At 33.5% G+C, this 26503-nt stretch overlaps 1 protein-coding gene across 3 annotated transcripts in view; it reads left to right on the top strand.

Annotated features, from left to right (window-relative positions):
• LOC129914492 (uncharacterized) overlaps positions 1–26503 on the top strand; it is a 487839-nt gene that overhangs the window by 47824 nt on the left and 413512 nt on the right. For 2 of the 3 annotated variants that reach the window (XM_055993781.1, XM_055993782.1), the window contains one exon: positions 13945–14093. In XM_055993781.1, the coding sequence (XP_055849756.1) occupies positions 13945–14093 (149 nt within the window). Of the gene's footprint in view, positions 1–13944; positions 14094–26503 lie in introns of those variants that run through there. The other variant, XM_055993780.1, reaches the window with a different exon arrangement.

Here is a 26503-nt window from a genome sequence, read left to right as displayed (position 1 = left end):
TCCAGTAAAATATTGTCGTATGTGTAGCAAAAATAGCACATACTACAATTATTTACCGAACGAAGAAAACACAGATTTTGTATGAAAAAATTGTAGTATGTGATAATTTTTGTCGTATGTGCACGTTTTCAGTGCACTTACGACAAATAGATACTGAAAATGTTTGTAAACCTACACATACGACAAAATGCATACTGATTATCTAGGAAACGAAGACAGATATCGAAAAACGGATTTCACAGAATGAAAGAGAAAAATCAATTAGCAAAACTGCATTCAAATCTCAAAACCTCAATTTTGCACATACGACAATATTTTATTGAGGTGACGATTTAAGTGTTCATGTATAAGTGCTTCTGATTTTAGATTGAGAAGAGAATTTGTATTCTGAGAAGCGTTCTGTCTGTCAGTTTTGTTCGAATAAAACACTTTCAGAAGGCTTCGGAATGATTCCGGACGCTTCCGGAGAGCCAATTGAAAACGCCATTAATACCTATGATAAATGACACATTGAGAACTTTGGTTTTCTAGAAGTGATATCTCTGGATATATTGAGAAATAATCGCTTATTATTAAATACGAAGCAGAATTATGAGAAAATAAGTCTATACCCACAATCTGCCATGGTCGTTTTGGTAAATCGACTTTTAAAATACTATCATGGCGAGGTATTACTTGCTGTATGCATATGGAGCATCTTTTAATATAATTTTCGATGTCTTTTGTGTAATTGGGCCACCAAACTGAATCTTTTGCCCTTGCCTTACATTTTACAATTCCAAGACGTATTTTTTCTAGGAATTCTTCCCAAAGGCTATTTGGAATGACTATTCTACATTAGAGCTGAAGCAAATCGTATGTATTCGTTACTAAAGTGCGGGTATTCACTTCAGTAACGAGTAACGAAACGTTGCTTTCTAAACAGTATCGTTACTCGTATGGTTTGTTACTGGGTACTGAAGTCACGAAACATACGAGTAACGACGCGATTCCAATTTCAATACTAAATCCGATGTATGAGATACGAAACAAAGTGATACACATAATTTGTCGCATTTCGCATCTCGTATCGGTATCCAGATAATTATCTGGAATTCACTTTTGTCTCGATAAAAACAGTAGTGCCAAGGATCAATAATCGTTGTGTTATCGATAATTTATATAGAAATATCAAAAGAGACGTTTACTCAATGTGGTCAAAATATGTCCACGCCGCACGGTTGTCCAAAACGACTTATCTCGTTGCAAAAATCATAACTTTTGAACGGATTGAGTTAGCGGTACAATTTTTTTTTATTTGAAGGAAATTTCTAGGGCTGTTACACCAATGAATTTCAATAAAATTATTTCACAGGGTGTTTCGGAATCATCGGCCAAAAACAGATTTTCTTTAAAAAAAAAGTTTAAATTAAAATTGGTATGCCATTTTGTAGAAATCACTAATCCACATTTAAAAACAAAATTTCAAAAAAATACAATGTCCCGTTTTCGAAAATTTTATTTTTCAAAAAAAATTTCAAATTTTTTTTAAAAATCCAAAATTTATTTTTTTTTTTTAATTTTATTTTTGGCTTATATTTGAGATATATAAGTGCTTCTTCGAAAAAAGTTTCGTTAAAATCGAATAAGCCGTTTCGGAGAATATCGGATTTGAAAAAAACGGTTTTATGGCAGGTACCGTAAAAAATCCATTCGGTTCCATGCATTAAGCCGAATAGGGTATGTGCACCAACCAATTGTTGATCCAAAATAAAAATATTTAGCTGCGCATGCTTGCGCACTGCCGAGATTTTGTACTTTGAAAAAAAATTAAGGCAGAAGGAACAGATTTTCTTTAAAAAAAATGTTTAAATTAAAATTGGTATGCCATTTTGTAGAAATTACTAATCCACATCTAAAAACAAAATTTCAAAAAAATACAATGTTCCGTTTTCGAAAATTTTATTTTTCAAAAAAAATTTTCAATTTTTTTTTTTAAATCCAAAAATTATTTTTTTTGAAATTTTATTTTTGGCTTATATTTGAGCTATATAAGTGCTTCTTCAAAAAAAGTTTCGTTGAAATCGAATAAGCCGTTTCGGAGAATATCGGATTTAAAAAAAAAAACCGTTCTATGGCAGGTACCGTTATTAATGATTTTCCAAAAAAAATTTTTTCATTAGAAGATAGACCTTGTTTTAAAACTTATATTTGAATTTTTTGAACAAAATCGTTGGAGCCGTTTTTGAGCAATTACAACTTTACTGAAATTGATGTATGACAAGTACCGTTATTTTTGCCCCAAAAAAATTAATTCCAAAAATCCCTCTGGAGGGTCTCCAAAAAATGCTACATACCAAATTTGAAGTCAATCGGTCCATCCGTTTAGGCTGTAGATCCTTATACAGACAGACAGACAGACGGACTTCCGGGACCAACTTTTTTGGCATTCTCTATAATCGTAATATCATGGAAAAGTGTAATCTCAACTTTTTTTTAGATGTGAATTAGTGATTTCTACAAAATGGCATACCAATTTTAATTTAAATATTTTTTTTTAAGAAAATCGGTTTTCGGCCGATGATTCCTAAACACCCTGTAAAACAATTTTCTTGAAATTCATTGGTGTAACAGCCCTGGAAATTTCCGTCAAATTAAAAAAAAAAACTGTACCGCTACCTCAATCCGTTCAAAAGTTATGATTTTTGCAACGAGATAAGTCATTTTGGACAACAGTGCGCCGCCACCAATGTGTTTATGGCCTTGGTGTTAATGGTCTTGAAATATAGCTTAATAATAGGTGTGTTTTTTATTACCACCGGTCTTAACTGGACAAAAAAAACGCAGTCGGGGCTAAGGAATTTACATGTTAAATGCAACAACACTTTAGCCCCTTGGGCTTAACTGTTAAGCCCGGAGAATTCTCTGGGCTAGGGGGAAGTGGTTACCCTTCGTACAGGGTCACCCTTCGTGCAGTGAGCATAAAACAAAAACTAAACAGTATTCAAACACGTGCTTACTTGTGTGCATAGACATAGTAGGCGCCGAGCTGCTAGATAAATTTTGAATGCTAAGTGCAATAGATTTGGTCGCCACAAAACTTTTATTGTTTTTTAGTGCTCTGAGTAATTTTTTTATGTCATATTGTGATTAAGTTAAGTATGTTTTTGGCTAAACAGTAATGAAGAATTGTTGATTAAAGTGTTAAATTTGTGTTTTAATTATAAATATTGCAAAATCTCAGTACATTTTTTTCAAAAATCGGGTTTTCTGCATTATGTACAGCTTGGGGAGCATTCGTACAGTCAAACATGGGGCACATTTGTACGCATACGTATGCTCCCCATTAAATTTTCTTGAGCAGATTACAATCAAAACAGGGAGTTACAGTTTTATTGAAGTGAAATTTAAACCTTTAAAATTAGTTTTTCGCATTCTATAGTCAATTAAAATAGCTATTTTTAAGTAAATAATAACACTGGTCAACAAAATTATACTTTTTTTTTGTTACAGAAACGAAGGTATACTTTTCTATAGGATTTTGGTGTGCTGAGCTCAAATCCGAAGTCAAAAAAATTCTATCACATCACGTTTTTGAGATAATCTCGTTAAAAAATCGAAAATGCCGCTTTTTACCAGTTTTCGAGATTATTTCTTAGCTTTTGGTTATTTGTTTTAAATAAATTTGTAACGGTTTCTAATAGAACTAAATCTTGTCTTTCTAAATCCGTTTAAATCTTTTAAAAATCTCTTATCTTCTTTGAGAAATCTGAAATTGAAATCAACGTGTTTGGTATATCTCATATTTATTTGCTTTTAATAGCGAATCTCGAAAAGTTCTCAGCCAATCACTTTCAAATTTTGACACAACGTTCCATTTAGAATCTTGCAAGTTTTTATATTTGCGAAGGTGGTGAATCGCAGTGAGATACATCAAAGCGTGACCGTGTCAGATACTTATACTAAATAATTACTAGTGAGAAAAATATAATTTTTTTTCTTGTTAAAAACAAGATAAGAACTTACTGGAATGTAAATGAAACGTTGTGTCAAAATTTGAAAGCGATTGGCGAAGAACTTTTCGAGAGTCGCTATTAAAAGCAAATAAATATGAGATATACCAAACACGTTGATTTCAATTTCAGATTTCTCAAAGAAGAAAAGAGATTTTTAAAAGATTTAAACGGATTTAGAAAGACAAGATTTAGTTCTATTAGAAGCCGTTACAAATTTATTTAAAACAAATAACCAAAAGCTAAGAAATAATCTCGAAAACTGGTAAAAAGCGGCATTTTCCATTTTCTAACGGGATTATCTCAAAAACGTGATGTGGTAGAATTGTTCTGACTTCGGATTCGAGCTCAGCACCCAAAAAACCTATAGAAAAGTATATCTTGGTGTCTGTAACAAAAATCTTGTTGGACAGTGTAATTTGTTTCAGAATCATGGCGCGAAAAATTAAGTTTTTTATTTGTTTTTTTTTTTGCAAGATAGTTTGGAAATATTTCTATAATTGGTTATTAATGTCTTTTCACCTTTTTTAAAAATTAGAGTAAGAAATGATTTCTTTCATAGACACGGAAATTTCCCTGATTTGATGGACAGCTCGAACAAAAAGAGAAGGGGCTGAACTAATGTGTTCCTACTTTTTTTTAAAAGAATTGGGGGAATGGCATCTGGACCAGATGAATAATCATCTTTTAGCGATGAAAGAAGATCTAAAACTGTGTCATGCTGCACAGGAATATTGTAACAACTCGTTTGGGCATAGGTATGTAGACATTTAAAATAATCTTCATCAACATCAAAAAGTGCATCAACAAAAGAGTTGCGAAAGTTATTAGCGAAGGCATTGCAAATGTCAGATGGTGTTTGCAACAACAAGTTTTCATGGATAAAATTAGCAGGATAGCCATCAGAGTTTTTCTTCGTGTTCACAAATTTCCAAAACGGATCTCCTTTCAAAGAAGAAGCCATTTCGTTTATATAATTGGTATATTACAGAGGATCTTAAAATCTTCGAAAATTGCAATATAATTGTTGTGATCAGTTAAAGAAAGAGATTTTAAATAGGTTTTCCATGCTCTGTTTCTTCTATTCCTTAGTGTTCGCAGTTCTTTAGTGTGAACATTTGAACACTTTTTGCTTTCGAAGCTGCTGAACGAAATATGTTCGATTTCTTGATCTGTAAAGTTTACTAACATTGAACAGTAACATTGAACTTCGATTTCAAAGAACATTTGGTTAGTTAAACAAATTATTTATATTGAATTTTGATGTTTTAAAGATATAGGCTCTAATGTTCAAAAGTGCCCCATGTATGGGGCAGTTTTGAACATGGAAGGGGCACTTTTGAACAGCAGTATTAGTTTCGTTGTAATGAATAAATAATACTTAACTTTTTATTAGTTTTTTAATAAGAACATACAAAAACTCCAAATTGATTATTATATTATATCCAACAAATAATAAAAACTCAGAAGAAATAACATTAAAATGTATATTATAGTTATCAGTTTATCACATTTATAAGTTCAAAAGAAAAACAAAAACCAAGAAAAATTAATTTAAAATATATCTTAGAAAAATAGTATTCATACCATTTACGCTTCTCAGAGTAAAATAGATTTATTTTGCGATCTAAATCGCATTTAGATTTAAATATTAAATCTAAATGTTAACAAAGTGGATGTTCTTCATGTACCAGGAGCATTAATTTGTGTAGGTAGCTTGACTTTAATTTCTATTAGGCTTAAGCGGTATAATCGAGTTCTCATCGAGAAAAGTCTAGCAGAACTTGAAGAATTCAGGCATTTTTTTAAACCTTCAATTATGTTGTACATATTCCCATTTTTTTAAAATCTTGGCCACAAATGCTCGTTTCATTATTTTTTTTATAAGAACATTACGATTTATTAATTAAAACACATTCAAGTGTCCTTAAAATGTCTGATACAAACTGTTTGGGGCGGTTTTGAACATGTTCAAAAGTGCAACACCATACTTGTTCAAAACTGCCCCAACTGTGTCAACGACTTAAAATGTTGAATAAATATTTAACATTAATATATTCATTCAAAAATTCACCGTCAATTAGTTTAAAATTCATTAACCAGTAACAAAAATTTTATTGCGTTTTGAAATCACGTACCAATTTTTTTTTTTTTAACTCTTACAACTAAAAAACTGAAATAATGCAAAACCACTATAAAAATCACCTTCCACCTATAAATCTGAAAGTCAGCCGAGATAACGATGAAAAGTCATTGACATTTATGGATATCGTGTTGACGGGTTCAAATATCGAAATACTTCTAAAAAAGATTGATATACTAAAATTTTATATGCAGTGTTCAAATGTGCCCCGTGTTCAAAACTGCCCCACTCTCCCCTACCATGCATGGTTGAAATTACTTTGATTAGAAATTTTGAGAGGGATAGTGTTATTAATGCAGTTGTAAAGGATGCTATAAAAACTGATAACTGCTTCATCAATATTTGTATACGTTGATATAGTATTAATACCAGAATTATTTAAATCTTCACAGAGCAACTGAAAATTAGCTTTTCTGAAGTCAGGAGTATACGAGCAATCGAACGCATTACTATTTTCAATAACATGATTGCTTAAGTCAAGGAAAATATTCAAAGGGGGATGGTAATGATCTATATTAGTGATTCCTGACAAGAGTACTATAGCGTCAGAAGAAAAGACCAAATCGAGAATTCGATTTTTTGAGTTCTTAATACAGCTTGTTTGCTGTAAGTCCGCAGTAATAATTTTATCTAGAAAAGCAAGTTCAGTTTGTGAAGAAGTCAAAGAAGCTTCTTGACAGGACTCATCTTCAGAAATAATCCAATCAATGTGTGGTAAGTTAAAATCTCATACAAGTAAAATGTTGCTATTGGAGCAAGACAAGTCCATTATATAATCTATTGCCATAGAAAGTTCAGTATAAACAACGTTCGAGCTTTTTGGGGGAATATATACATTGATAATGTATACGAATCTAGTTTCAAAAGAAAGCTTCACACAAATTAATTCAAGTGAAAGTTTGAAAGGGAAAGAAACAGATGAAGAAACAATTTTATTTCGTACAGCAACGAGAACACCTCCTCCTAGTTCTTTTGCAACTCCAATATGACGATCTTTTCTATAAACTAGGAATTCTTGACAAAAGAGTTTTGTGTCCAAGATACTTGAATTAAGCCAAGTTTCAGTCAAAATAAATATATCATGAGGGAATGCTTGAGAGTTCCAAAAAATATCTGCTGTTTTACTACGGAGCCCTCTTACATTTTGGTAAAAGAGGGTGAGCCGTTTGAGTTTTTTGCCGATGGAATTTTGGCTGAATGGGATTGTTTTTTTATTGTTGTTATTAAATTCTTTTACTAATGTTTCTGATGGCAAGATGTTAACATCACAGATAGAATCAAAGTATTTCGGATTCGTTATAATTTTGTACAGGATGGCGTGACAGCGCATCGGCGGCAACTAGAAATTTTCCAGCTCTATAATAAATATCATAAGTATATCTCATTATTTTCATGCGGAAGCTCTGAAGTCAAGTCAGATCATCTATATTCTTCTTTGAAAATATCGAAACCAATGTTTTGTGGTCTGTCTCTATACTGAAATTGATCCCGATAAGGAACTCTGGAAATTTTTTAACTGTAGCCCAAGTAAGTGCCAAAGCTTCTTTTTCAATTGTAGCGTACCCTTTCTCAGCATCTGTTAGAGTTCTGGAGGCGTAAGCTACTGGACGTATGTTTTGATTTTCTTCTACTTGTAAGAGTACAGAACCAAGACCATACGATGAGGCATCTGCAGAAATTATAGTTTTGTGGTGAGGATTATACAATTTCAGAATGGAGGCACATGTTAGCATTTACTGTAATTTTTCGAAAGCCCTTTCTTGAGCTGACTCCCATTGAAAAGCCACGTCATTTTTTAAAAGCTCATTAAGTGGTGAACAAATATCAGAAAGAAGTGGAACAAACTTACCCAAGAAGTTAACCATTACAAGGAACCTTTTTAATTCTGTATCATTTGTTGGTTTAGGGAAGTTTGTAATGACCTCTATCTTTGAATTACACGGGTGAATGCCACTTTTATCTATTTGGTGCCCGAGAATTTTAAAGACGACACCCCAACCACACATTTCTTTTTGTTCAAGGTAGGTAACACCATTGTCTGTCAACCTTTGCGAAGAATCTGGTCATGTTCTATCATGCTTGGTGCAAAGACTAATATGTCATCCATTTGACAAGCGACACTAGAAATGTCTCTTAGAATGAATTGCATATTCTTTTGAAAGATCTCCGGGGCCGAAGAGATTCCAAAAGGCAATCGTATGAAACAAAATCTTCCGAACGGAGTAAGAAAAGTGGTATTTTTTTTGTCCGTGGGTAGGTGTTGAAATCTTCAAAAGATTCTATGAGGACCGGAAAACGCGTGCTCATAGATATGAGTTTCATATTGTATTCAACATTCTTAAAACAACCAAGACCATTAAAAATTTTTGGAAATTGTTTTTCCACAAGAACACTGGATTCAACATGTTAATTAATTAAAACAATCTGCCTTTGGATATTAACCCGAGATTTCCACTTGTTTTTAAGCTAAGAAGTGATGTTCTGAAATTACATAAAACGTACCTATACAATTCTTTTGTATTCTTGGTTACTGTGTTTAATTGTTGCATCAAACCTGCCCATGACATTCAAATTAGACCCATCTGGTCCACTTAACATTTTGTTTGGTGATTTAAGTTTGATGTCTTTAAATTTATTATTATAAACTTCTACTGATATCACATCGACTGGAGAACCAGTGTCGATCATAAATTTTACTTCATGATTATTCACAGTAACGTTCGCATACCAAGAATTATGTTTGTTTATTTGATTATTGTCAAATTCCCAATGAAAAATTCTTCTTCTTCATCTTTTGTGTCAAGTGTCAAATCAGAGTCGTCATTGGGCAGGTTCAGAAACGTTAGGGACTAAATATTTAGGTAATTTCAGGGTCTCCGATTGGTCAGCTGTCAAAAAAAATCCTTCCAATTAAGGTAATTTTATTGGGAAGCTGACTGGAAAGTTAGGCAAGAAAATTTTCCCCAAAAATTTAGGAAAGTTTTTTTGTCAACATGACAGCATATTATTTTTATTTAAAGAATTAATTTAGCAAAATTAAATTTATCTGTGTGAAAAACAACTAAAAAGTGCATTATCGCTTATAATTAATTTTATTTATTCATTACAGTTAAGTGAAATTTGGTGTCTTACCCATGCGACCGGTAAAATTCTTAAATAAATTTCGAAATTTGACAATAGCATCACATCCAAACTAATTTAGTCAATTTACTCAAATTTCCGTTCAGAAAATGACGTTGCCTAAATATCTAGTCCCTAATATTTCCTGAACGTGCCCATTATTGACGTCAAGTTGGTTGATTTTTGTATGAGTGTTACGGTTACACGCCAAGCAAACTTTAGCGAAGTGATTTCGCTTACCATATTTAAAACAATGTGTGTTTTTTTGCTGGGCAGTCGATCTTTTTATGTATGGTGTTTGGCCCACACCCCATACATGCCCTTCTTTTATATGAACTAGCCGACCCTGCCCTCGAAATTCGAGCGCCAATTTCTTTATTTTTTTTTATTCGCAACAAATTTAAACATAATTATACCAAAATAGTTTCATTATTTTGTATAGTATTTGTTGTTGCGATGAACTACACTTTTTGAAGACAAAATACACAGGTATATATAATATACCTACTTTTTGATATTTTTTAAACCTGATTTAGATATTGTTGAACTACGTTTTAACTGCACTCAACTACGTAAAAAAAGTATCGAAAAAGAAAATGCGGAAGGGAGAGGGCGTTTTTATTGCACTTCCAGTTTGGAATGATATTTGTGGTAAGGTTTCCATTAAAATTTTAATGAATGCGTTCAGACATGGTATAAAAAGAGAAGGTATGATCATTAGAAAAAACTCAGTATCGAGAACTTTAAAAAATTATGGCTTCTTAAGGTTTTGACAGCCCAGCCCATTGAAATTGTTGTTGTAAACAAAGGACCCCGCACAATTTGTATGGGAAGTGGCCCTCGGTGAAATTGTCTGAAATTTTAGTATGTTGTTCTCTTGGAGCCCTTGATCAAAAGTCGATATGGGCAGAAAGTCGAAAAATGGACAGTTTTTAAAATAACGGGTTTTTTCCGATGACCATCTCAAACCTTTTAAAAGGGATAGTAACTCTCTTATTGTGTTTTACGCTATTTTTTAGTGGAATCCATAGGTTTAAAGGGTCGCTGAAACCGAATCCGAAGTCCATTTTGCCCCATCAGATTTTCAAGATAACCTCAAAAAATATTACAGCCTCAAAATTTTATTTTTTTTGATCTGGGAGTGCGACTATGTTTATTATATGTTTTTCGGGTCGCAAAAACCAAATTCGAAGTTTATTTTACCCTATCACGTCAGGTTTTCGAGATAACCTCAAAAAAGATGTTCGTTTCTTTTTTGATGTTATCTCAAAAACCTGACGTGATAGGGCAAAATAGACTTCGAATCTAGTTTTAGCGACCCGAAAAACATATATTTAGCAGTGTCGCACTCCCAGTTCAAACAAAAAATTTTTTTTTGGGCTGTGACATTTTTTGAGGTTATCTTGAAAACCTGACGTGATGGGGCAAAATGGACTTTGGATTCGGTTTCAGGGACCCTAAAAACGTATGGATTCCACATTAGAATAGCGCAAAATACAATTTAGAGAGTTACTATCCCTTTTAAAAGGTTTGAGATAGTCATCGGAAAAACCCGTTATTTTAAAAACTGTCCATTTTTCGACTTTCTGCCGATATCGACTTTTGATCAAGGGCTTCAAGAGAACAACATACTAAAATTTCAGACAATTTCACCGAGGGCCACTTCCCATACAAAATGTGCGGGGTCCTTTGTCTTGGAAATTGTTGTTGCTTTTGACTTTGCCAAATGCCAAACGTCAAAACCTTATTACCCCATTTTGTAAGATGGCGGCTCTAATGATCATACCTTGTCTTTTTATACCATGGCGTTCAGATACTTATTAATGATTAAAGATAGGTTCACATTTATTAAAGGTGCGTTCACAACAACGTCGCACAACAACGTTTTTTTCATGTTAAAGCTATAACTACAATGACCTCAAAAGTGAAAAAGTGGGAAATTTACAAAATTAAAATTTTTTATTTCTTTCTAGCAATATTTGTTTTTGTAAAAATTTTTGGAAAAAACTACCAAAAATTTTTTTGGAAACCAAAAAATAAGCTTTTTGCATCATTATTTTTTATTTTGTCGTCGTAAAAACTGTCATAAAATGAGTTTGAAATCTATCACTTTTTGACTTTTCGCAAAAAGTTGCCGTTGTAGTTATACTTTTTAAAGCCTTAAGGCTTAACTACAATGACCTAAAAAGTGAAAAAGTGGGAAAGTGGGAAATTTACAAAAGTTAAAAAAATTTATTTCTTTCAAGCTCCATTTGTTTTTGAAAAAAACTACAAAAATTGTTTTTCAAACCAAAAACTAAGCTTTCTGCATCAATATTTTTAATTTTTTGGTCGAAAAACTATCAAAAAATGAGTTTGAAAATGTTGACTTATTGACTTTTTGCATAAAGTGGCTTTTAATTACATTGGCTCAAAAAGTGAAAAAGTACAAAAGTATATATAATTGTATAAAAACAATCTGTTAAAGGTACAACCAAAATGGCCTAAAAAGTGAAAAAGTGGGAAATTTACAAAAGTAAAAAGTTTTTATTTCTTTCTAGAGCTATTTTTTTTTGGAAAAACTACAAAAATTGTTTTTTAAACCAAAAAATAAGCTTTCTGCTGGAAGGTATAAGGAAGAAAAAAGACGTTTTTGTTAGTTTTCCCTGAACATCATAAGAAAAACGCTTTGCCATGCGGCGATAAAATATTAGTGACTTTTATTCAAAAATGTAAACGTCTAAAAGTGAAAACTTGGTAAAATGGTAAAGGAACTGTCAAAGTCAGCTATTACATGAAGCCTCAAGAGGCTTGACTCTTTTTTCGAATTTTCTTTTGAAACACGGCCACACAAAAAAAAAATAAAAGTTCTGACCTGGCTCAAAAAATGTCAGATAAGAACTTTTTTTTGAGTTTAGACATTTTTTGATGATATTTCAAAAACCTGACGTGATACGCCAAAATAGACTTCGGATTCGGTTTCAGCGACCCAAAAACTATATGAAAAATTTAGTCGCAACCCCAGATAAAAACTTTTGTTTTGGTTTTGACATTTTTTTGAGGATATCCCAGAAACCTGACGTGAAAGGGCGAAATTGACTTCGAATCTGGATTCAGTAATCCAAAAACTATATGATTAACATATTCGCACATCCAGATCAGAGAAAAAAATTTTTTGTTTTCGTGACATTTTATGAGGTTATCTCGAAAACCTGACGTGATGGAGCAAAACAGACTTCGGATTCGGTTTCAGCGACCCAAAAACTATATGAAAAATTTAGTCGCAATCCAAGGTCAGAACTTTTATATTTTATTGTGTGGCTGCCCTACTAACAATTTTGCTTCTATAATGCTTTAAAGAAGCAACAATTGCATCTGTAAAGCTTTATAGAACCCAAATTGTTTGTCGGGTGTGTAATCATTCTGTGAGGCGCGTACTATTACACGATGCCTCTTGAGTCAAGGACTCAAATTTGACATTTATCTTTTGAATTAAAATTTGTTGTTGTTGTATTGCACCAAGAAGCAAAAAGAAACGTGACGGAATGTTGAAAAAAGAAAAATTGGAAAAATAAACGTCAAAAAAGAGTCTCGGAATCCACGACCCACGACTCTCCGGTCGAATAATTTTTTTTTTTCATCTTTTTTCTCTTTTGCACTCATTATGTTTAAAAAGAGTCGCGTCTCTTGAGGCTTCATGTAATTGCTGACAGATTCTTATGTTCTTTCAGAGAGAAAAGGACGAAAATAGATTTCATTAGTATCAAAAGTGTTTACAAAAGATTGGACCCTAGTAATAGACTCGATTTTAATAGAATTCGATTTTAACAAAAAAATTCATGGTAATCAAACAAACATCTTACTTCTAAACTTAGATAACTAAAACAATGAAAGTTAACCATAGTTTACATGCGATCTTAAAACAACGCACCAATGTGAACGCACCTTAATGATTTTTGATTTTCGCTGAATGCTTTCATTCATTCATTCAGTCATGAATGACATTTCATTCCAGTCCATTGGAAGTTTTCCAACAGATATTTCCAGTTGTTTTTGTTTTGCTTTGTTGTTTTTTTTTTTACTAAAATATCGAATTTTATTTGAATCAATTTACCTATTTCGGTTAATAAAAACTTTAAAAATTATGCATTCTGCACATCTAGGGAACATTTGCTATCGGTCGGTATGTAATTTATGCCCCTTCGGTTTTTGTGGGCCGCGTAGTTTGTACCACAAAATTCGCGTTCGCCGTTTTATTATATGATGATGATTGTTTTTGTATGTGTTCTCCTTTATTGGTCTTACGTTGTCTTTTTGTTTCTCTCTATCGTTTTCGGGAATAACTTTTCTTAGAGCAATCGTATTGGCTTTATTTTTACGTCATTATTTTCAGAATAAAACAAATAACCTAAAAACATGTGTCATATGATTAAATTCCACAAACAATTCATTCATTGCTTCGTTGACCTTCGCCGAAAAAACGCCCTTCCATTCAAATTAACCAGTACTATATGTATTTAAATATTAATTGAAAAAAATATAGAATATACCTAATTGCGCCCTGCGCATCTGTGCTTTAAATTTTATTTTTGCTTCATTCATTTTTGAATTGAAGCAACTAGATATAATTGAATCTAATTGCGCTCCACGCATCTGTACCTTAAATTTTATTTTTGTTAAATTCATTCATCTTTTAATTTTTTATTTCAGCCAACTATGGAGCTATTTCTCCAATTCTTCAAAGAGGGCGTTTTGCTGTCATTCCAGAGGAGCCTCATGGCTCGCCAGCTCAAGGAACACCTCCACCGGACAGAGGAGAACGTTCCCCATCGCCGGAATGGGATTTTGATATTGAACAGGTGATTTTTTATTAAGAGGGGTACAAAATAAACTAGAAAAATACTAATTATAATACAACTTTTTTTCGAAATACTAACGAAAATGTATTTTTACCAACTAGAATTTCACTTTAACTGGCTGATAGAAAAATTGTATAAGGAAAATATTCTATGTTCACTTTTCAGTCTACGACATATTGGGGCTAAGATATTCTCTTGGAAACAAAATATCCCAAAATAATGTAATTAATTGAATAACTACTCCGCTAAAAAGAACGATCGTGGTGAGAAATAGGGTTTATACCACTAGACCTTTTTTTGCTTTTTGCCCCTAGACGGTTAAACTTCATAACCTCATTAGTCGTTCCTGCAAGTTTTTCAGAAACCTCTTTATGCAGAGCCTCTTGGGTAGGTTTATTTTTTTCTTTTCGAACTTTCTTTCTCCCTTGCTCTTATGTCCGACTCGCGCTTTGCGTTTTCGTCTAGATGTTTGATATTTGTTTCCGTGCGTTGCGCGCTTTTGCTATTAGTAATTTTTGAAAGATCCAAATTTGACAGATATTTTCTTTTGTTTTATTTTGTTCTGGTTTTCGTATATAGGTAAACACCTGAACGCACCTTTAGTAATATAAGTGTGAACATGTCTTTAGATTTTTTCTGAACGCACCCACTGGAAGTATGAAGCACCCCCTCCTGGAAAGGAAGTTTCGAGAAACAAAGACGAGAACCTTCGAAGAATAAAGAACTAAAACAAAAAAAAAAAAAAAAAAAAAAGAAATTCTCGAATTTCGAAGTTCAGGTATAAAAGGGCAGTGTGGACACCTTAGAGGATATAGTATATGGAGTGCTTGTGTTGTTAGTTCCGTGAAGCTTTTATAGAGGGCTCTAGTTTCTTTAAGTTTTTCGATGAGTGCATGCCTCTTTTTATTTTCATTTGATAGCTGTCACCAACAAGGACTCGCACTGAAAAACGAAGGCAGCGACCCCTATCCATGCATATGGCGTTACAATGTATTAGGTATAGGAACAAGCACTCCATATATTCTATCCTCTAAGGTGGACACCGACCGGATACAGTTTAATTTTGAAAGTGAAAGAGTGCAGTACAAAGTGAAATAAAGTGTTGGAAATTGTTAGTAGTAAATAAAGTGATTTAAAATTGTGTTTGTTTGAGTAAAGCATTGCATTGGTGTCAGAAAAGTGGAATAAAACTTATTTATTTGTGCGATTTAGATAATTTCGCGAATTAAAAGAAAGTGCGCGTGTGTTTTAACAAAAGAAATAAACAAAGTGTTAAAAACTTTTCAATAAGTAAAAGTTAAATTGGGTAACAAATAAATTGAGTTAAGTTTGACTGAGCTTAAGGCGGAATTAAATAAGCAAGGTCTTCCTACTGCTAGATCGAAAACTGACCTCATTATTCGTCTGCAGGATTATTTAACCCAGAAAAACGAAAATTTTAATGCATTTCAATTTGAAATTGAAATAGAAGAAGAACAAGTAAGTACGAGTTCCGATATGTCTTCCATGATGTCTGTTCTCCTAGCTAAATTCGAGAAAAATCTTCTCGAACAAATTGAGCAACAACGCACATAGCAAAAGAGTGAACAGATAAATCTTCTGGAACAAATGGAGAAACAACGTACCGAGCAAAAGAGTGAACAACTTTGAGCAAATTGAGCAACAACGCACAGAGCAAAAGAGTGAACAGATGAATCTTCTCGAATAAATGGAGAAACAACGTACCGACCAAAAGAGTGAACAACAGAATCTTCTCGCAAAAATGGAGGCACAGCAAAAGAACCTTCTTGATGAACAGAAACCTCTCATCGAAGGTTATCGGGTAAGAGAAGTTGCAGTGGAGGAATGCTCTTGTCAAAAACTCGCATTCCAAAGAAACCAGCGAGACGGAGCTGCTCGATGCTGGAACTGTAACAAGACAGGACATCTCCAGCGGCAGTGCAGATTGCCACCAAGAAGAACTGCTTGCGAACACTGTGGAAACAGGAATATTGCCCAACAACAGGTAAGCGATACTAACAGCACTCATCCTCATCTTGATTCCCATTCGGAAACGAGTAAGAGCCAACTTTGAGGGGCAGAAGCTGGTTTCTGGTATCGATGGCCCCAGGACCACAATTCAAGTCTCAAGCCTGGTACGCTGCTGATGCGAAACGAAATTTTACATACAAAAATTCGATAGCGAAATCATGAACGTTTTTTTTTCGTTTTGCTTTTCGTTTTTTAGTACGCCACTCTAGCGAAAAATTGGAGAGTTTTCAATAATTTGTCACTTACTTTTTACTATCCTGTGCATTTTTCTTGACTTCAAGAGCAGTATTGACGGTTTTTTCACTTCTAATTGATTTATTTCTTGCTTTAAAAATTATTTTCTGTTGATTTTTCTTGTTTTAAATCAATTTAGAATTTTTTTATTTTGACTTTGACAGAATATTCGATGATATTTTTCTTTAGCATTTTCGTTGTCTACTTTTGATTTTTACTAAAATTTTTCGTTTCGCATCAGCAGCGTACCAGGCTTCACAAACTAAACGAGACAACAAAAGTCTGGAAGTAGAGGCAACCATAAACAACAAACAACACGTGGCTACAATTGACACCGGTGCCACCGCCTCTATTAGTGATGGGTAGGACACGAATTTAAAATGAGTTTGTATGAGGTACTCATTTTTCGAAATGAGGTGGTACTTTGTCCCACCTCAAATGTCCCATGGGACAAACCAATTTTAGTGGACAATTTCGATTACAAAAAAAAAAAAATAAAAATAAAAATAAAAATAAAAATAAAAATAAAAATAAAAATAAAAATAAAAATAAAAATAAAAATAAAAATAAAAATAAAAATAACAATAACAATAACAATAACAAACCTCATTCAATTTACAACTCTTTCTTATTCTTCTTTTTCTTTTTTTTTCTTTCTTTTCTTTCTTATCTTTTTTTTTCTTTCTTTTCTTTCCTTTCTTTCTTTTCATTTTTCTCTTTTTCATATTTTTATTATTGGTTTCATTTTAGTACACTGTCGTATGTCCTCCTCGTTTTCTTTCTTAAAAAAAAAAAAAAACAAACGTCACGTCACGTCCTCCTCCTCATTACTTCTAATTTTCTCCCCTCAAAATACGTACCTACTTCAAATGTCCCATAACACAAAACCTCTTACATTTATTTATTTTTCATTTTAAAACATTGGTACTCTTTACTCTTCATGCATTTCTTCATACACATACATTATGTACACACATTTCGTGGCGCGGTACATTGATGATTTTACTTTTCCTCATACACTCAATTTCATTCCTCATCTGCTCATCATCATGAGAAGAGACAGAGAGAAATACGAATAAGTTTTTTCTGGAAACGAAAGAGTAAAGAGAGGTGTGAGGTAATACATTTTTTTGCTTTGAGGTGATGGGACATTTCAGAGTGCTGTATGGGACATTTGTATTGCCTCATGTATGAGGTACCCATCACTAGCCTCTATTGTACGAAGAGACTTAGTGAAGATGACATCGCTACATAACACCAACAGCTACCATCTGAAGACCGCCACAGAAGAAGCAGCAAGGGTGTACGGTGAAGTTCGTCTTACGATCCGTATGGCAGAACAAGAGTGTTCGCATGCGTTTTTGGTTGCAGATATATGTGACGAGTGCATCATTGGAATCGAATTCATGAAGGATCATGGAATTATATTGGATATCGGTAATCAAGTTTTAAAATTAAAAAAAGTAGAGATTCCATAATGGTCTATGGCAATGAAAACTCAACAACCTGCCTCCTTCTTCAGAAGTTTTTGTGTGGACAAAACTAAAGGGGAAATTTGGAAGCCATCGATACCTCATGGTCGAGTCAAAAGTTGAGCAAAGTTCCCAAAACATCATCATCGGGAAGACTCTTGTGGCACCAAAGAACAACATGGTATCTGTACGGATACTTACTATCAAACCGTACCCAATCAAGCTTTAGAAAGGAGAAGTTTTTGGGCAATGTGAATCTGCGTCCTCAATAACTAAGATCAACGAGGTGGACACACAGATGACTATGAACTCGGAGAAACTAAAGACTCAAATTCTCAAATCAGACAACTTGAGCCAACATCAGCTTAATGTTGGTGGAAGGCAACACGGCCGAACACAACTGGTGCAGCATCGAATCGACACAAGAGACGCTAGACCGATACGTCAACCAGCAAGACATCTCCTTTTGGCCAAACAAAGTGAAGTTGAAGAAATGATATCGACAATGAAGAAAGACAGGCTCTTTGTATATAAAATCTATAGTACTATCATGAAAAAAAGCAGCGCCACCAAAAAAGTAAGCGAGCGAACGAACTAAAAACTATGTCAAATTTCAAACAGAAATGTATATCTCATCTCCTTACTCTCATTATTAAATTCTATCTAAGCGCCCTCGCGACCACTCAGGTAGCGAACAAACTAAAAAATTTCACTTCATGATACTACTATAGATTTTATATACAAAGGACAGGCTGATCGAAAATTCTAAAAGCCCTTGGGCAGGATGGAAGCACTCGATTTTGTGTAGACTACCGCAGGCTGAATGATGTGAATTTAAACAAATGTCTGAATTTTAACATATTCCCTTAGAATATTAAAATTCACAGTATATTTATGCTGTGAGTTTTATATAGTGGCGGTAAACATCGACCTAAATAAGGCGTCTTAGTAAGGGTACGACAACTGATGAGCCCACTGTCGTACCTGGGCGAAACGCTTTATGAATTTGGAGTTTAGGTCACTTGAACTTTAAAATTGAGTTAAAAAGAAGCTGTAATACCTTTAACGAAGCTGAAATGCTAGTTGGGTAAAGGTAGTTCACTGTGACCGTTTACATCGTTATAACGGAGAAAGAAGCGATGTAGTTGTTCGGGACGTACAATCCAAAGAGGGGGGCATTGAAACGAACATCTTTTGAGATAAACATCTGAACACACTACCTACTTCGGTGAAGTAAACATCTGAACGCCCCTTTAGTAATAAGTGTATAAATGTGAACAAGTCTTTACATTTTCTGAACGAACCCCAAAATATCCCATTCCCATTGGAAGTATGTATGAAGAGCCCCTCCTGGAAAGGAAGTTGAGTAATTCCATGTGAAAAGAATATACGAAAAATACCTATGTCATAAAATCTTTTTGTGTCATTTTTTACCGGTTCCTTAGCTCAAAATATGAACTTCTGTATATAAATAATCCCCCAAAAAAATTAGCAAGTGAGTAGAAAGAATTAATTCCCTAAGTCACTTAATTTTTGAGAGTAAAAAAAAACATGATCTTAAATTACTTTTTTGCATATTTCTTGCGACTTTATACATAATTGAATAAATGTTTTTTTGCATTTGTAGGGTGATAGACCTGAAGACCTTTCCAAAACCGTTATTAAAAATGAAATTATTCCATTTTAAGCTGATCTATTACAAAAAAAGTGAAAAACACATTTTATTTTTTTCTAAAAAAACCATTTTTTAATTTTTTTTTCAAAACTGTTTTTGAAGTAAAAAATTATGATCTTTTCAATAAAAATAGTTTCGTGATGATTTTTTCACTTTTAAGCTGTTTTTTTGCAATTTTTTATTTTGATGATTCAAATTTTTACATAAAACGATAATGAGGCTCGGCACGAGTACGATAACTTAGGCGGCAAGAATTGATAACGGTGTTTTGTAGAGGAGTTCAATACAATAATTTTTTTTCTATGGGAGGTGGGGTCTATCTCCCCTCGTTTAGGCGGGAGGGGCAATTTTCTAAAATATGACGTAAAATACTAAAAAAATTATTAAAAATCAACGGCAATACTTACAGTTATAATTGATATCTTTAAATCAAATTATTTCAATTAATTTTTCTCGAAATAATCAACTTCAAAGTCAAAATTTGAGGAAAAAAGTTTAAAAAAAACACATTAAATACCTACTATTTTTGCCAAGACTGTCATTTTAAATACGAAATTAATCAATGAAATAAACTGCATCAATCAATTTCTTATCAAATACTGAAAACCAGATGCTTCTATGCCTTCTAGTTTTTGAGAAAATTGAAAATAAGAAAATTGTCTTTTTATCAGGTTTGTATTTTTTAGTTGTTTTCGTGTTTACACAAACATAATGCATGCAAGCAGTATGCCCTCTTGCAACCTCCGGATTGGGCTCACTATTATAGGATTTGGGGTTGGTGCAAGTTTGGGTGTAGTCAAATTTTCTTCAGAATTCAAAAATTTTTTTCGAATCCAAAAGAAACTTTGTACATACCCAAAACCCAACCTTGGCCCCACCCTAAATCCTAAAGTGTGCCCAAGCAGGGGGGTTGCAGGGGGGCAGCATGCCCCGTCTTACCCATCTCACTTTGAAAAGCCTTGAACTTCATACCTTTACCATTTTTATAAAAAAAAAAATCGCGAGATTCTAAGGACCAATTTCAAAATGCCTAAGAGAAGCGGGACAGAGGACCCAAAAAGGAAGTTAAAATCCTGAGAACCCGCGAAGGGGGACAGGCATGATACTTTTAATTTAAAAAGCTGTTAATATTGGCGAAAATAGTCAAAAAATGAAAATCTGATAAAAAGATAATTTTCTTATTTTCAATTTTCTCAAAAACTAGAAGGCATAGAAAGCATCTGGTTTTCAGTATTTGATAAGAAATTGATTGAGGCAGTTTATTTCATTGATTAATTTCATATTTGAAATGACAGTCTTGGCAAAAATAGTAGGTATTTAATGTGTTTTTTTTAAACTTTTTTCCTCAAATTTTGACTTTGAAGTTGATTATTTCGAGAAAAATTAATTGAAATAATTTTTGATTTAAAAACTAGAATTGAGTGTACAATGCTGGCTTTTCAGAAAGATATCAATTATAAATGTAAGTATTGCCGTTGATTTTTAATAATTTTTTTAGTATTTTACGTCATATTTTAGAAAATTGCCCCTCCCGCCTAAACGAGGGGAGATAGACCCCACCTCCCAAAGGAAAAAAATAATTGTATTGAACTCTTCTACAAAATACCGTTATCAATTCTTGTCGCCTAAGTTATCGTACTCGTGCCGAGCCTCATTATCGTTTTATGTAAAAATTTGAATCGTCAAAATAAAAAATTGCAAAAAAAAAACAGCTTAAAAGTGAAAAAATCATCACGAAACTATTTTTATTGAAAAGATCATAATTTTTTACTTCAAAAACAGTTTTGAAAAAAAAAAATTAAAAAATGGGTTTTTTAGAAAAAAAAATTAAATGTGTTTTTCACCTTTTTTGTAATAGATCAGCTTAAAATGGAATAATTTCATTTTTAATAACGGTTTTGGAAAGGTCTTAATATCACCCTACAAATGCAAAAAAAAACATTTATTCAATTATGTATAAAGTCGCAAGAAATATGCACAAAAGTAATTTAAGATCATGTTTTTTTTTTACTCTCAAAAATTGAGTGACTTATAGAATTAATTCATTCTACTCACTTGCTAATTTTTTTGGGGGATTATTTATATACAGAAGTTCATATTTTGAGCTAAGGAACCGGTAAAAAGTGACACAAAAAGATTTTATGACATAGGTATTTTTCGTATATTCTTTTCACATGGAATTACTCAGTTTCGAGAAGCAAACATGAGAACCTTCGAAGACATTCTCTAATTTCGAAATTCATGTATAAAACGGCACTGTGGACACCGACAGTTTAATCTTTAATTTTGAAAGTGAAAGAGTACAGTACAAGATGATATAAGTGTTGGAAAAAGCGGACGCCTGTTGATGCTGAAAAGAAAAAAAAAACAAAAAAACCTTAATAAAACCCAAATCTACAGAAAAACTGCACAAACATGCCTCAAATAAAGAATCCAGTTCTTCTGTAGGAAATACCTAAAAGAAATATAAAAGAAAAAAAGGGAAAATACTCTAAATAATAAATAAAATTAAATACTTTGCAATTTTGTCTTCCTTCTTCATCCGTATTGTTTTCAGAATTCAGAATGTCAATGTATAGACTTTTGACAATTTATTACATAGATTGGTTACCCATAGGTAATAATAATCGAGATTATTAGCTTTCCAGTACTGTAATATGATTGGTTGGAAGGGTAACTCGGTGAAAAACTTAGAGGACATAAAGTCGTCGGCACAAAGCCAAAACCGCGAATCTGCATTTTTGGACATTTTCACTTTAATACGTCATTTAACTTGTTATCGGTCCCTCTATCCACTGCATCGACCCCAATCATCCATCTGTTGCCTAAAAGCCTAAAATATCAATTTCCGTAGCACGAGTTCCCATAAGATTGCATGCATTTCCAAAACTTTGAAGCCGTTTTTCTCAAAACTACAATTTTGCAGATTCGTGGTTTTGGCGTTGTGCCCACGATAATATATCGAGTGCTTGTTCCTATACCTAATACATTGCAACGCCATATGCATGGATAGGGGTCGCTGCATTCGTTTTTCAGTGAGAGTCTGGTTCCGCAGCTGTAAATAAACACGCTTGTTGATGACAGCCATCAAATGAAAATAAAATGGAGGCATGCACTCATCGAAAAACTTAAAGAAACTAGAGCCCTCTATAAAAGCTTCACGGAACTAACAGCACAAGCACTCCATTATTATATCCTCTAAGGTGAAAAATGTAATAGAGAGAAATGAGAAAAAAACTATGGTTAATGATAACCGAGGTTAAATTAAGTTCCAGTTGTACAAACGTGGGTCAGCCTTGGTTCAGGGAATTTAACCCGCCGATTTCGGCGGATTAGCTGCGGCCTGCGGGTCAACTTCGGTTCAAGCATGAATGTGGCTATTTTTACATTTATGGACCCTGAACCAGTGCTAAAACTGAGCTATGATTTAGATTTCAGATGATAAAAGTTGCTGATCCACGGATTAAATTTTTGTACAACTGGCCCTAAAGGTATCAACTGTTGCTATCATCAAACATTACATAAGATCCGTTTTTACAACAATAGGGGTGAAATCAAAATTCGTTTGTTATAAGTGTTATATTTTTGTTATAACTTTTATACTCACCAGGTTTTATACGTCATTTTTTTTGTTTATTTATATAAATCGTACTTCTTTTAAACTATGCCATCGTTCGGTCCAAGTTACTATACGTTTACACGCGGCATTTTTGCTGTTTACACGTGACGTTTTGTCTTGTCAGCCTAAGTATAACTCCGTTTTATGTGTTTTCGCGTATCTTTCGGTGTTTTTCGTATAGTAATAAATTGTCCTTTCGAGTCTCTATTATCGTGTTCATGTCAAAGTACCGCCGTGTTTTAAATGTTTTGAAAAAGTTAAAAATTATGCACGGTTAACTGTATGTAATAGGCTTGTGTAGTTTGCGAACGAACTAGTTCAATGAACTAGTTCATCTTGGTGAACTAGTGAACTTAGTTCACTTACATAGTTCAATTTAGTTCGCGAATAGCGAAAAAGATTTGTTTCAACAAACTAAACAGCAACCCAAAGCAGTCGTAATATGACATTACAAAATAGCTTGCGCTCACCTTACATTATCATTTTTTTAATATATTTTTTGGGTGAAAGGAAGTCCCATCTGTATAGGGAATTTTCAAATTTGGTCCTTGTCTCCTTGTCTTATACAACGACAGCGCCCTTTTAACCCGACAGACGTTTAAAAAAGGGGTGCAGAAACCAAAGTTCATATGAAATTGCATCCAATTCTTTGTTGAGCGAAATCAGTTCTTCTGCTCTACCTCAAGATGTAAAACAAAAGGTCGCTTGTGCCACTATCAACGTATCTTCTTCAAGCACCCCTTACTATTTATTCCTGAGCAAGAACAAAAAACAAGTAGTATCTTGGTCCTTGCATTACTATGATTTCCATTTAATGAAAGCAAAACGTACTTCTTCTAGATTTTTGTCAGGAACCAGAAAGCTCGACAAGTAGGTATATGAACGAAATTTAGAATTTTTATAGAAAATAAAATATGTACATATCTGTTATTTTTAGGTTGTATTTGTTTTATTATGTAGAATGTGTCAATTTTACATAAATTTGGATACAGTTTGTTCAAACTAATTTTGTTTTTAATTCTAACAAAACCGGAGTGACTAAAATAAATTGAACTAAAATGAACTAGTTCAGAACTAGTTCGTTAGCGTGATTTGAACTAAAGTGATCGATCACTCAAATGAACTAAAGTGCCCAACTCTAGTATGTAATGATAGAAATAGTTGAATACATAAGCTGCGTTCCTTTGGAAATATGTATCTACTTTTTAGTACTTAAAACTACTTTGATCTACTTTGCTATACTGAAAAAGTAGTTCAAAGCAGCTTTAAGTACTAAAAAGTAGATAAATATTTCCAAAGGAACGCAGCTATAGTTTTTATAATGCTCTAGGTACATTAAATTGTATTTAACCAAAAATACTGGTGGTAAAAATATTTGTTTGATCCTAACACCACCTTTACACGACAGTAAATATAAATCCAGCGCCTGAACTACTTCAGAAATTTCGGATGTAGTGAGCTTAGAGCAAGCTACGATCTACAATCAGAGGCTCATCATAAGTGCATGTGTTAGTGGTTAGTAAATAACACATGTACAAAATTATATACTACGATACAAAACTAACAATTAACATATATTACATTATAAAATTAATACAGACATTGAAAAACAATTACGAAAGTGGTGCACTGGTCCGAAAACTTGTTTTAAATCCCACCTTACTTATGTTAAAGTCGATATAAGACGTATTTAAGTTGAAAAGTTTACACATACGATTAAGAGGTTCATGCACAGAGAAAAATAGACCACATAAAATAGAACAAAAACAATAAGATTTCTCTATGGTTTTCATCCAAGAAGGAAACCTTATTAAAACAATCGGGTTTTCCTTATTGTTTTAAAATCTGCAAAAAAATAAAAAAAACGATGACCAGGCTGGGAATCGAACTGGAGACTTCAAATCATTTGTCGCCCACCTTACCACCTGAACCAAGCTGCCATGAAAATATTGATCGCGATTTTTGTTCTAGTGCTAAGTTGCAAAAAAAAATCAACTTTTCAGTCAAATTTTAATAAGATTTTCTCTATAAAAATAATAAGAAATCTCCTTAAAAAAACCTTATTAATCGTTGATATTAATAAGATTTCCTCATGAAATGTATGGACGGTAAAACAATATGGCAATCTGTTAGTTTTTAGCGGGTCATATTTTTCTCTGTGTGTCTAGAAAATATTGAAAAGATGCATTCGCGACCGAAACCCACAAATAGTTAGGTTAGGTTAGGTTAGGTTAACGTGGCTATCAGCTGGAGAGCTGATACACTTAGTGCCTGGCCACACAGTGTTGTGCCCAATCACGTTCCAATTCACATTTTGTAGGAACAAATGTCAAAAAGAGGAAAATCCTCACCCCTCTTGCCTACAACCTGACTGGATAGGCGATTGAAAAATCACTGTGTAGCCAGGCACTTAGACCATGATTGGTCCGTTGTGATACCACAATGAATCTTTAATGTTAATTCTTCCTATTCGTTGAACCATTTAGAGCTTCTAATAAAGCGAGCGAGACTACCTATGTATATATTTGCCAGCTCACTAGGATTGTTAAAGTAGAATTCTCCCAAATGGAGTCTACGTCTTTGAGATAACGCAGGACATTCACAGAGAAGGTGTGGAATCGATTCCACCTCCTCCTCATCCATGCAGCTTCTGCAGAAATCATTGGAATATATTCCGAGGCGTGTTGCGTGCTTGCCTATTATGCAGTGTCCTGTTATGACACCTATTACGGAGCTGATTTGTGATCTGCTTAGAGATATTAAACGATTAGAGCGCTTCAGATCCAGTATTGGCCAGATCTGTTTAGTCGCTATGCATGTGGTGATATTATCCCACCTAAGGTTTGTTTTATTTGTAGCATCTTGTTTGAGCATTAGTTTACACGTAGCGATGGTGATACCTATGTTGACCTTATTTGGTAATAATGGTATCAGTGTTCCACTTTTGGCAAGTTCATCAGCTCTGCAATTTCCTGAAATGTCTCTATGACCCGGCACCCAGCAAAGGTTAATGTTAAACTGCTGTGCAATCTCCATCAGAGATGAACGACAGTTAAAGGCAGTTATTGAATTGGTAGAGACAGAATCAAGAGATTTAATGGCTGCCTGGCTATCTGAGAAGATACGGATATCACTGTTTGATACCACGTTTTCTTTGAGCCAAGACAGGACTTCTTTTATTGCCAAAAGTTCCGCCTGGAACACGCAACAGTGATTTGGAAGACGAAATGAGAGACTTAAATTTAGTCTGTCTGAGTATACACCTCCACCAACTCCATCTTCAGTTTTTGATCCGTCCGTGTAAAAATGGATCGAATCATCTTGCAGGAATTCCCTATCCTCCCAGACTGATCTAGAGGGGATGGTTACCTGAAAGTTT

This window comes from Episyrphus balteatus, chromosome 3, assembly GCF_945859705.1.
Source record: "Episyrphus balteatus chromosome 3, idEpiBalt1.1, whole genome shotgun sequence".
Lineage (NCBI taxonomy): Eukaryota > Metazoa > Arthropoda > Insecta > Diptera > Syrphidae > Episyrphus > Episyrphus balteatus.
Note: the sequence above shows the minus strand (reverse complement) of the source record. Positions and strands in the feature narration are given on the sequence as shown.